Here is a 13,618-nt window from a genome sequence, read left to right as displayed (position 1 = left end):
ATCTGCGCTGATTGGACCGATGACAGTCTGTCGCGATTGGTCGACTGCCTTCAGTCAGAGAGGGAAATGCCCAATAGCTAATCAGCAATTTAAAAAGTAATCACAGTTCATACACGCTCGATAGTGTAGGCGTGGACTTTAGCTGCCACACTATGGCCAGTGGATAGTGCCACGGATAACCGAACGAAGGAGACAGTCGTGTACTCGCCATACCACACACACACAAAAACACACACACACCTCCGGATGACAACGCTCCCGCTTCAGCCCGCACCCGCCAGGTTTTAGCCTGAGAACCCGCTCCGTTTTCTGCCCGCCGCGCCCGGTCCCGCTAGAGCGGAGAACACAACCAAATATCACCCAGTATACAGTCCAGACAGCCAAGGTGTCTGTATAAAAACACACACACAGCACAAAGTACACAAAGCTCGTTCGTTCGTTCGCTCTCTCTCTCTCTCTCTCTCTCTCCCCGCGCCAGATTTCTGCGGCGCGGGAATACATTTCCGAATAAATCGCGGGAGCAGAACTCTAGCACGGAGCTCCATAAACAAACAGCACGCGTCGCGTTTTTAACGTGACTTTGCACGCGATAAGATAATATATCCAGTTAACCTGATACAGTACACGCGGTTACAAGTAACAAATCACAACTAAATACATTTGCAAGCTAGAGTAAACGAGGCAACAACTTTAACCGCACGTACTTACACTTGAGAAATGTAGGAAGAAACCCATCCTGACGTCCATCAGTTACTCTTTACTGATCCTTCCTTTAACAAACTCAGATGAAGTATTCTTTGTAGCATGTAGCTTCCAGAAGTTTCCAACTGCTTGGTTATAATGCTGATGTTTCATCTTTGGGTAGAGACTCAATATATCCATCTGCAGTGTGACTTCAATCGACCGGCATGTTTGTGTGCGTGTGTTTGTGGGTGTGCGTGTGTTTGTGGGTGTGTGTGTGTCTGGGTTACTGCGTCAGAGGGCGGGGCCTCAGGTTTGAAATCTCCCGGGTTTGCGCGTGCACGTGAAAAACTTTGTTTCGTTCGTACGTCATGGCGAAACACCTAATGAGTCGGTATCAAGGCGACTCGTTTGAAGCACTATGATTCGACTCTTTTATAGATGAATCAACAGTTTTAAACACTGTATTCTTACAGATTTAAGCCTTAGCTGGATACTTCACTTCACTTAGAGCTGTGTTACACACTACATGGAGGGGAATTTTCAAAAACCCATAATATGGGCTCTTTAACATGAAAATCACTCGCGCTTGACCCGTGTTCCTCGTCTGGTGTGAACGCAGCATCACAAAACAGATGCTTTATACACATAAATACTTGTTTATAAATGTTCATTACTAACTTTTCTATGAACATGATTTGATTATAACTGCAGATCAATGACAGTGCGAAATAGCCTACTGTAACGTCTGTAATTATATAAAATAAATACATAAATGCAACATATATGAACACATACAGCCCCTTACAGTCTTCGATATATTATTAATTACAGAAAAACTACTCACAGCAGACATTCAGTACTTATTTGAGTTAAAAACACACGCAGTATAGCCCACAGTCAGCGCAAACTTCTCATCTGTGTCTGTAATCTTCATGTAAGCTCTGTTAGAGAGTCATTTTGTCATGCCAAGTTCATAATAGTCCAAAAGGCAAAGATAAACATGGCAGTTTGTTCATGATTCAGGCTGCTAAAACTATTTTGCTTCTGTGTTTTGACGGCTTCTCTCTTTTTTCCGAGTTTCACTCCCGTTTCACTCTCGCGCTTGTCCTTTTTTCTGAATGGATCAGATGACGGAGACACTTCAATCATCACACACACGTTATTATCATCAGCTCAAGAAGTTTGTTATATCAAATATAGAAGCGATCGCACGCTCCCGGAAGATATCAAATACCGCTTTCACTTTTAGACGGGCTCGTAAAACAACAACATATAGTATTTCCATGTAATGTCTCGGCTTTGTATTTAAAAAAACATGGCGGTTCCTTTGTTTTACGTTCTGTGTAGCTCCACGAGCTCATGACGTATCTCTGTAGCCAATCAGCATTCGGCTGCGCGTGTAGCTCCACCTTTTGCTACCCTTTCTCCTGTTTGGTACCCTTTCGAAAGGGTGCCGAAAAAGTGGTACGGTTTGGTTCGGTACGCTTTTTGACAGTGGAAACGGCCATAAAAGCGTACCAAACCGAACCGCACCGTACCACTCAGTGGAAACGGGCCAATAGTTACTTTTTAAGGGAGTAACTCAATATTGTAATGCACTACTTTCAAAATAAACTTTCTGCAACACTGATTACGAGTATGCAAGCAGAAACACAGATGACAGCCTCGTGAGAAAACTGCAATCTTGAAAGTACAATGTTAACATTTCTATATTTCTATTTAGCAATATTTTTTATTTTTGTTGCACCTGTTTTTTTTAGTTCAATTATTTTCACAACAAGGATTAGAGCACATTTATAAACATTCCTCAAGACTGTAAATGTACTTAAATTAGTTCTTTGCCAGATGTTGCAGGTTTATACAGGGTTCCTACGGGTGCTGGAAATCCTGGAAAATGCTTGATTTTTAATATAGTGTTTTCAAGGTTAGAAAAGTGCTTGGATTTTGAACAAAGTGCTTAATCCTGCTTGAATTTAAAATGGCATTGCTTTCATAATAATTTGTTATCTTACGGAGTAGTTTTCCTTTAAGCTAAAAGTTTATAATCAAATAATCAAAAACCATTTGACAGGTGGGACATTTGCCATACAGTTAAAACAGTACCTTAGTCCTAACCTAAATTAATATTGACAATAATAAAAAGTAATATTAATAAAAGCTTATAAACTGTCGTTTCCATATTTGGTGACGGATTTTCACAACAATTGACACAGAACATTGAACAGTTTATTCATTTGCAGCATGAATGTTTGCTGACTCTTAAGGATTTACGAACGAGAAATCAACTTCAGGTATAAAGAGAACAAACTTTAAAAGATACTTCATCCAATAACTGAACTTTAAAAAAAAAAAAAAAAAAAAAAAATATATATATATATATATATATATATATATATATATATATATATGTGTATATATATATATATATATATATATATATATATATAATATATATTAATATATATATATATATATATATATATATATATATAAATATATATATATATATATATATATATTATATATATTAATATATATATATATATATATATATATATATATATATATATATAAATATATATATATATATGTGTGAGTGTGTGTGTATATATATATATATTATATATATTAATATATGTGTATATATATATATATATATATATATATATATATATATATATATTTATATATATATAATATATATATATATATATATATATATATATATATATATATATATATATATATATATATATATATATATATATAATATTATATATATATTTTTTTTATATATATACTGTTGGGTGAACTATCCCAATAAGTCTACGCACCAAAATATTCAACAATTTAAGTTGAAATGTTATATTGTTTTTTTAAATAGCACAATGGATTTAAATGTGAATACGTTCATACAACATATATAAACGTAATATACCATGGTTGTTAGGTGTTGTAAAAACAAATATGCACATTGAAAGTGCTTGAAAAGTGCTGGAATCTGAAGTTGGAAAAGGTGTAACACCCTGTTTATAAACCAACAAAAATACTAAATTATAAACAAGACTGAAATATACAAAAGAAACAGTCAATTTTCCTAATGTCCTAAAAGTGCGAGTCCTCTTGGTTTGACAGCTGGGACGTATGTAGCACTGACTCTTCAAGGCCCGCCTCCTTCAGTCGCATCCACCCCACTGCAGCCCCTTCCTTCTGACCTCCTGTCCAATCACAGGACAGCACCGGGTGAAGCCCCACCTCTTCCACAGACTCCACCCACAGGAAGCAGCACCCCAACTCAGAGGATCACAGGACCCAAACCTTTACAGGTGCAGCACGTTTAACATCTTTACCACACATGTCTGCCATCTGCCACTATGCTGACACGAGGGCATTTATAGCCCCGCCTTCTGAAAAGAGCACAGTCTCATTTGAATTTAAAGCGGCAGTCACCAAAACAACACAATTAGGATCAAAGCCTAAAGGGGGCAGTCTCAGAGTTGTAAAACATTATCTGTGTGGTATTCTGAGCTGAAACTTCACTAGAGACATCAGAGACTTATTTTACATATTGTACAAAGGGCATAATAGGTGCCCTTTAAAGCCTGAAAGATGTGTTCATTGGTAAAGGTGTTGATTTTAATGTGGCTCTCCCTCCTCAACAGGACCCTGAGGTGCAGAAACACGCCACAGAAATCCTCCGAAAGATGCTGGAGCAGGAGGAGGCCGAGCTGCAGGTCTCAGATCAGTCACAACTCTGTGTTCACGCATGTTTAGACAGATGAGTTAATGCTGTTTGTCGTCCTCACTGTGCAGAATCTTCTGGAGGAGCAGTCCAGAAACCCCTCAGTTTCATTAGAGGAGCGGATCGAACGTGCCAAACGAAGAGCCAGTCAGGTCAGAGTGAAGATCCAGCAGGACGTGGTGAGGATTTGCATATTAATGATACAGCAGCTGTTGATGCATGAACTCTCACTGAGTATGTTTACATGGACAGCAATACTCTGATTTTAATATGAGTAAGATAATACTCTGATTCAGAGTCTAGCATGTAAACAGTGATTCTTGATGACCCTAATCCGACTCCAGGGGTGTCAAACTCAATTCCTGGAGGACCGAAGCCCTGCACAGTTTAGTTCCAACCCTGCTCCAACACACTTACCTGTAGGTTTCAAACAAGCCTGGACTCAATTAGTTTGATCAGGTGTGTTTAATTAGGGTTGGAACTAAACTGTGCAGAGCTGCGGCCCTCTTGGAACTGAGTTTGACACCTGTGTCGTAATCCATCTAAACAGATATCAGTTTGAGACATGGAGTATGCATATTTTAGGAGAGGGTGCTCGCTGCAGAGCCATTTGAGGAGAGCTGAGCTCCAGCGAGGGGGAGCATGAGCTGTCGCTCCTCCTCCTGTAAGCTGTTTTAATGCGTACACCAACCCCACCCCTAACCCTACCCCCAGTGACATCACTCGTAGAAGAAGTGCAAAAAAGGTGGAGCTCAAGCTTAAGCTCCCCCTCGCTGGAGCTCAGCTCTCCTCAAATGGCTCTGCAGCGAGCACCACTTATATTTTTGTGGCATTATTGAAGGGGTTTGAAAAAGTCAAGGTTTTAGAACCACCTAAATGTTCTGTTATTCTATATTATGTAAGTTTTTTTGTTTGTTTTAGTTAAGTTTTTTAGGACAACAGTATCTCCAGCAGAAAAGATATCCAAGATGCCGTTTTAAATTGTGATGGAGTCTGTGTTTTGGAAACTAATGAAGACAGCAAAGACTAAATGATTAAAATGGATCATTGACTTGACATGTTTACTGCTCCAAAATATTTTTAAAAATCTCAAAATTAAATATATTGTGGTCTAGGGCTGCACGATACATCGTTTCAGCATCGAAATCGCGATGTGCACATCCGCGATAGTCACATCGCAGAAGGTGCAATGCAAAGCAAAATAAAATAAATAAATAAAAAATAAAAAACATATATATATATATATATATATATATATATGGGTGGAGCTGAACCCAAATACGGTATTCGGAAAGTTTTTACCAATACTTATTTAAAACTTATTTACTTGAAAAATAATTTGTATTCGGGAACAAGACAAACATTATATCAAAAAGCTGCGCTTCCTCATGAGACCTGAGTGAGTGAGTGAGTGAGTGAGGGAGTGAGTGAGTGAGAGAGAGAGTGAGAGAGTGAGAGAGTGAGAGAGAGAGAGAGAGAGAGAGAGAGAGAGAGAGAGAGACAGACAGACAGACAGACAGACAGACAGACAGACGTTCAGGAGTCGGGGGCGGGGTGTAGCCGGGGTAAAAGGTGACTGACGCAGGCTGCTGCTCCACACAGCAACAGAGAAGGCTTGGCAGAGCGAAAAATACTTCACTGCATCACTATTTTTGTTAAATAAATTTTTGTATCTGAGTTGGGTTCCAGAGGCATTTTATAAACTTGTAGCGTACTTAAAGCGGAGTTTGATCGTTATATTATTCCATAACGCTGCATTATTGACGTCTGCAATCTGTTGCTCTATGTTTACGTAAGTTAGCTCTGTTAGCGCGGTAATTAAGACAGTTGACTGTTGACAGAGTAAGGTTAACGTTCGGTTATGAAGGTTAAAACGATGCTTGTGTAGTTGTGTCGAATTGTATGCACTTATAGGAGTTTTATGGTACGTTTAAATTACTGTCATTTGCAGACAGCAAGATATATGCTAAGCTAGTTAACCTTAGCATAGCTTCCCGTCACTCATAGGTATATACATCTATACCTGTCACTTATTAACTTTTAGGCACCCAAATAGATGAGTGAGGCTGCTGCTGAGTCATTCTTGGTCCTTGACCAGCCAAAAAAAAAAAAAAACTTGCTCTAGTTCTTTGTGGAAGAATTTTACAGTCAGTGGTGCAGCAGATAAAACAGTGATACTGTATGTAATCTGTGCATAAGTATATATATATATATATATATATATATATATATATATATATATATATATATATATATAAATATCGCAATATATATCGCAGGGAAAAAAAAATATCGCAATGTCAATTTTTCCCAATATCGTGCAGCCCTATTGTGTTCAAAGACATGTAAACCCTGCAATCAAACTATTAGCGTAGTGTAGGATTTTTCTGCTTTCTAGTTTTGAATCCTTCAAGCTTGTACAAATTTTATCAAAAGTAAACCTTTTAGATATTTAGCTTATATATCATGTCATTGTTATTATTATTAATATTATTTTATGTAGTATTATTGCTGTTAATGACTTTTTATTGTTAAAATGTTTTTATAATTATCAGGGTGTCTGCGGGTTCTTAAAGTCTTAAATTTAAAATCTAAAATTTTAGGCCTTAAAAAGTCTTAAATTCATTAAAAGAATGTCTTGTAGGTCCTAAATCATTTTAAATTAGTCTTAATTTTTCCATGTTCATGTTCATTTATTTATATTTAGTTTATTATTATTCAAAAAATTCTTCTTTTGAAGAAAATCTATGTTGAAAAAATGCTTGTTTTGACGCATTATTTAAAATGTGGCTAAGAAATAAATTTTTTTTTTTTGATAAGGCAAATAAAAAACTTTCCCGCTGGACCAACCAGGTCATTAGATAAAGATCTTTAGCATCTAGCCCTGTTTAAGTCTGAAATTGTTTTTATAATGGTGTTAAAAAAGGTACTAAAAATGTCTTAAATTTGACCTGATGAAACCTGCAGAAACCCTGATTATAGAAAAGTGATGTTTTAAAAAGGTGGTAAGCTTGACCTGTTTTTTTGCCATGAGAAGCTGATATGGCAATAAACTCAAAACTTTCTCTCTGTACTTTAGTTAGTGAATGAAATGTCAGAGGTGGGCTGTTTGTTTGTGACATCTGTTTGCACGCATAGTCTGAGAAATTAACTGCAGTTGAACTTGTCACAAAACTAAAACAAAATGCCCAAAATCACGTATGGAGCCATGATGAACATGAACTGTTGAAGGAGGAAACTAGCATCAAATGGTTGCGTAATGACATTAATCAAACTATGTGCTATAACATGTAAAACAGGAACATTTAAAAGCAACTCGTATAAACACCTTCATCATATTGTTGTCGTATTCAGATAATTGTCAGATTAAGGCAAATAATCAGATCACTGATGTCCATGTAGACGTAGTCTCTCAGTTGAATCCTGCTTTTACAGAATGTTGATTTACTGCTGGCTGTTTCAATCTCTTCTTTGTTTTTTTTTTATCAGGACGGCACTCGATCAGATGCAGTCGCTAACTATCTCACAGCAGGAGAAGGTCAGTGTTATAGTAAAGGTATATGTTGAGGAAGGCTTTGGTCTCCTGAGGCACTTTCTTTACCTTCATGAAGGCAGATTTTACTTTAAATTCACCTGTTAATGGTGTTTGTGTTTATCTGGTTAATGCAGGCCGACTGTCCATAGACTCCAGTGAAGGAGACGTGGAGGTGAGTGTATCCGCTGTTCTCATTCATTCATTCATTCATTCATTTTCTTGTCGGCTTAGTCCCTTTATTAATCCGGGGTTGCCACAGGGGAATGAACCGCCAACTTATCCAGCAAGTTTTTACGCAGCGGATGCCCTTCCAGCCGCAACCCATCTCTGGGAAACATCCACACACACATTCACACACACACACTCATACATTACGGACAATTTAACCTACCCAATTCACCTGTACGGCATGTCTTTGGACTGTGGGGGAAACCGGAGCACCCGGAGGAAACCCACGCGAATGCATGGAGAACATGCAAACTCCACACAGAAACGCCAACTTAGCCGAGGTTCGACCCAGCGACCTTCTTGCTGTGAGGCGACAGCACTACCTACTGCGCCACTGCCTCGCAAAAATTTTGCATCGGCCGGCAGGGCTCCAGGACGGGCGTCTCCTCATAGTCATGTGATAGGGGCTTGACGAATAAGGGAAGGATACACAATGACACGAAAGCCCCAATCAGAGAGGCGTAAGTCGACAGCCCCGCCTTCATTTTCAGATGTCTCCGTTTTTCCTCATCTACACTGAGACGGAGCAGCAGTGTTTTAGAATGAAAACGGCCTCTCCAGCGTTTCCAAAATGCTCCGTTTTCGGCGCTCGAAAACTCCGGCGTAGTGTGGATAGATGACGTAACTGTAGCAAAACTTCTGTGCTTTCAAATTAAAATGCATTAGTGTAAACGGGGCCTTAAACCGTTGATGTTGCATTTTTCTTATCAGATGAAAAGTTTGTCCTACTCAATTGCTTTTATCCAAATTTTAAGAATTTAAGTGCATAAAATAGTTGGTAGTTAGTTGGAAACAGAGCTAATGAAGTGTGTTAATGTTTACCGTCCTCATCTGTGTGTGCAGGTGTGTGAGAGCCCCTTCTCCTCTCCATCATCCTTCCTCAGGAACCCCCTGACCCACCGGCGGACCTCCGACACGCACACCTCTGATTCGGTGAGAGAGACATACACACCCACACACACACACACACACACACACACACACACACACACGTACATACAATTATTCACACAAAGCACACTCTCTCTCTGACACACACACACACGCAGTCCTGTAGAGATGCAGCATGTTATAGTGTGTGTGTGTGTCTGATTGTTTGTGTGTTTCTTTAGGGAAAGATGCAGATCATTGGACCAGAGGAAGAAGAGGAGGATGATGGGTACACGATCAATGAGGTGAGAGATGCTCTTGCACGTTATACACACACACGCACGAGCTTGACCCCCTCAACCAAAACTTATGATTAATAAATCCATACGAAACAGTCTCTTAAAAGTCACGTTTCGTCTTGACTTTCGGGCTTTGCACTTACACTACAAGCGTACCGCGCCAAAGCACAACCGAACTGTGCTTTGGCACACCTCTTCTAACCGAGCCAGGGTCGGCCAACTGAACCGCGCCTGGGCCCGATTCGGAGCACTTACACTTGTCATGCGAATTGGGAAATGAGGGTCAAATGCACCAGGGTACGGTTCGGATAGCCTATTGTGAGTATACACTGATATTAGATGGTGGTTTGTATGAAACATACGTTAAAGAAAATAAGGGCGTAAATATTCATTGCTTTTAACTTGACACAAACAGAAATTCCACTGTTCCTCCGCATTAGTAATGTGATTGAACACTATGATTATGCACGCTCTGATATGATCATCTAATAAACAGCACATTAGTGTTGACAAAAAGAAAAAACTAATCAACATTCAGATTCTTTGACAAAGTTTCTACTTTGAGCAGTTTTGTTGACAAATTGAACACTGCTCTGGGGTACTGTGGCAAATATACAGCACATCCAGAAAGTGTTGATAGAGCTTCACTTTTTCCACATTTCTGTTCCAGCTTTATTCCTAAATGGATTAAATTAATTTATTTCCTCAACATTCTACACACAATCCCCCATAATGACAATGAGAAAAAAGTTTTTTTTTTTAATTGTTGCAGATTTATTAAATAAAAGACCTGAAAAATCTCATGTACATCAGTATTCACAGCCTTTGGCGTGAAGCTCTAAATTGAGCTCAGGTATGTTCTGTTTCCACTGATCATTCTTGAGATGTTTCAGCAGCTTCATTGGAGTTCACCTGTGGTCAATTCAGTTGATTGGACATGATCTGAAAAGGCATACACCTATCTATATAAGGTCCCAGGGTTGACAGTGCATGTCAAAGCACAAACCAACCATGAAGACAAAGGAATTGTCTGTAGACCTCTGAGACAGGATTGTCTGGAGGCACAAGGCTGGGGAAGGTTACAGTAACATTTCTGCTGCTCTAAAAGTTCCAGTGAGTACAGCGGCCTCCATCATCCGTAAGTGGAAGATGTTTGGAATCACCAGGACTCTTTCTAGAGCTGGCCGGCCATCTAAGCTGAGCGATCGGAGGAGAAGGGCCTTAGGGAGGTAGTCATTAACCCGATGGTCACTCTGCTCCATCATTCTTCTGTGGAGAGAGAAGAACCTTACAGAAGGACAACCATCTGTGCAGCAACACACCAATCAGGCCTGTATGGTAGAGTTGCCAGACGGAAGACACTCCCCGCCTGGAACTTGCCAAAAGGCACCTGAAGAACTCTCAGACAATTAGAAACTAAGGGTGCTTTCACATCTGCATTTCGCTTCGTTTGGTCCGCACCAAGGGCAATAACTGATACATTGTTGCATTTTTTGCCGTCTTTGGGTCGTTTTCACACCACACTGCTGGCTTTGGTCCGAACCAGTTGAAATGAACCAAAATGCAGTCATCTGACAAAATCCACATCTCTCATTGGCCAGATGTTGTTGAACATATTTCCTAAACTGTTTATAGATTGGTCAGAATTCACGTGCGGGAAAATGCTAATAAACTCCTGCAAGTAAACAAAACCGGCAGACACAAAATGTCATTTTTTACTCTGGAGGGACGACTGCGCTAGCTAATTGTAACTTTACTTTAGACAAACTATACATTTCGAGAATGAAACGCGGCCGCGGCTGGAAAACAGTGTTTTTAACGCATCGCTCGTCACTTCAAGATGATGCTTGAATTAATTTAGTTAAACTGCGACATGGTCATCTTGCGGAAATATTACCAACGATCCATCAGGTAATGTGCTCCCCTCTCTCTCTCTGTTGGTAAAGCGCTGTCAACAAATATTTTTCCTCCATATCCCATAATGCATAGCGCATCGGCCTACGGCAGCTGAATTAGTCCAAAATGCGCAGTACTTTTTGCAGTTGAACCTGTTTTAGTACGGATCATATTCTCACCACAAACAAACCGCTCCAGGGTTCGTTTGAAAGACTACCGAGACCACCTCTTCAAGCAGGTCTCGGTACGCTTATTTGGTCCGCTTTTGGTGCGCACTCGAGTACGATTGCTGCATTCTCACCTGCCCAAACGAACCACACCAAGAGGAAAAACAAACTCCAGTGTGATTCAATCGAACTAAATAAGGCAGATGTGAAAGCACCCTAAATGAGATGATACTAAAACTGAACTCTTTGGAGTGAATGCCAGGCATTACGTTTGGAGAAAAGCAGGCAGCGCTCATCACCAGGCTAACAGCATCCCTACAGTGAAGCATGGTGGTGGCAGCATCATGCTGTGGGGATGTGTTTCAGCAGCAGGAACTGGAAGACTAGTCAGGATAGAGGGAAAGATGAATGCAGCAATCTACAGAGACATCCTGAGTGAAAACCTGCACAAGAGTGCTCTTGACCTCAGACTGGGTGACAGTTCATCTTCCAGCAGGACAATGACCCAAAGCACACCGCCAAAATATCAATGGAGTGGCTTCACAACAACTCGGTGAATGTCCTTTAGTGGCCCAGCTAGAGCCCAGATCCAAATCCAATTGAACATCTCTGGAGAGATCTAAAATATCTGTACACTGTCGCTTCCCATCCAACCTGATAGAGCTTAAGAGGTCCTGCAAAGAGGAATGGGCAAAAATTCCCAAAGAAAGAGTTGTTACATATTCAGAAAAACTTGAGGCTGTAATTGCTGTTAAAGGGGCATCAACAAAGTCTTGAGCAAAGGCTGTGAATACTGATGTACATGTGACTTTTCAGCTTTTTTATTTGTAATAAATTTTGCACCAATTTTAAAAACACTTTTTTTATTGTCATTATGGGAGATTGTGTGTAGAATGTTGAGGAAATTAATCAATTTAATCCATTTTGAAATAAGGCTGTAACAAAAAAAATTTGGAAAAAGTGAAGCGCTATCAATACTTTCCGGATGCACTGTACATTTTTAAAATTTTTTTTATTTTTTATTAACAAGAACCAACATGTACAGTTTTCTTATACAATACAATACAATCACTTTACATTTCTTAACAAGAATGAAATAAGTGAAAAAACATAAAGGAGAAGAGAAAAAAAAACAGAGGAGAGGGTACATAATTATCAAATTACATACAAATGGCTGCACATTTTATAATTTTAGTTATTTACAAGAGTTAGTAATGCACTTTTTTTTTTTTTTTTACAGGAAATGCATATATACAAACATTTTATGTAAGAATGTTAAAGTAGGAGCATATATTGTTTTAATTGCTTTTCTATTTTGAGACTTGGAATCACTTTTATATACATTTGAATCTCTTTTTCTAACACCATGAAGAGAGGTTTGCTTTTGGAAAACTTGGATTTATGTATGTGAAATTTACATAATAATAAAATAAAATTTATAATAAAACCAGCATCTTTTAAAGAGCGATCCTTAACATAAAAACCCAAAATCACATGTGTATAAGATAAGGAAAAGGTTTTTAAGATATTATGAGCAATAAAAGCTTCAACATTGATCCAAAATAGTCGAGTATATTGGCAAGACCAAAATAAATGTGAAATAGTTTCATTAAAGCTTTCACAAAAACAGCTTTCTAACTCAATATCAATTTTAAATTTTTGTAGAAATAATTTTGGGGGATAAACTCTATGAAGTAACTTAAATGATATTTCTTTAGCCTTATTTGTGATAAAATTTTTTTGAGGTAATGACCAAACTTGAGTCCAGTTTATATTATTAAAGATATTGTTCCTGTAAAAAATAACATACGCTATAGACATATTTTCTTTTAAGATTAAAGATCTAATTTTGTGATTATTAGGCTTAAATCCAGAGAAACAGATACGGATGCACTGTACATACTGCGTACTACAGCGATATCATCTGTTACTCCATCACCAGGTGATGCCTTGACTTCTTTAAGTGTTATTTTTCCTCTGTTCATTAAGATGGACGGGCCGTTTCAGGACATCGAGCTGCTGAAGAGTCGTCCGGCACACATGACGGTGTTCATGAGATACGTCTTCGGTCAGCTGCTGGATCCAAACCCACTGGTCAGTGCTGCGCCTGATAATAGTACATGTGTTTGTTCATTAGCTGGATCAGTGTGTGTGTCTGTATGCACATGTACTGAACTGTAATGTGTTTGTGTGTTGC

The 13,618-nt window shown here is 38.8% G+C and overlaps 1 protein-coding gene across 15 annotated transcripts in view; it reads left to right on the top strand.

Moving 5' to 3' along the window:
• The window catches only part of arhgef11 (Rho guanine nucleotide exchange factor (GEF) 11), a 106,882-nt gene that overhangs the window by 26,988 nt on the left and 66,276 nt on the right, over positions 1-13,618 (top strand). For all 15 annotated transcript variants that reach the window (XR_012382475.1, XR_012382474.1, XM_073906867.1 and 12 more), the window contains 8 exon segments: positions 3,820-4,010; positions 4,347-4,418; positions 4,498-4,605; positions 7,916-7,964; positions 8,096-8,133; positions 9,033-9,122; positions 9,302-9,364; positions 13,411-13,515. Coding sequence is in view for 13 of the 15 variants with exons in the window: in XM_073906867.1 (XP_073762968.1) it covers positions 3,820-4,010; positions 4,347-4,418; positions 4,498-4,605; positions 7,916-7,964; positions 8,096-8,133; positions 9,033-9,122; positions 9,302-9,364; positions 13,411-13,515 (716 nt within the window). In the remaining 2 variants the exon portion in view is untranslated.

Source organism: Danio rerio, chromosome 7 (genome assembly GCF_049306965.1).
Source record: "Danio rerio strain Tuebingen ecotype United States chromosome 7, GRCz12tu, whole genome shotgun sequence".
NCBI lineage: Eukaryota > Metazoa > Chordata > Actinopteri > Cypriniformes > Danionidae > Danio > Danio rerio.
The sequence above is the reverse complement of the archived record's forward strand: the minus strand, read 5'-3'. Positions and strand labels throughout refer to the sequence as shown.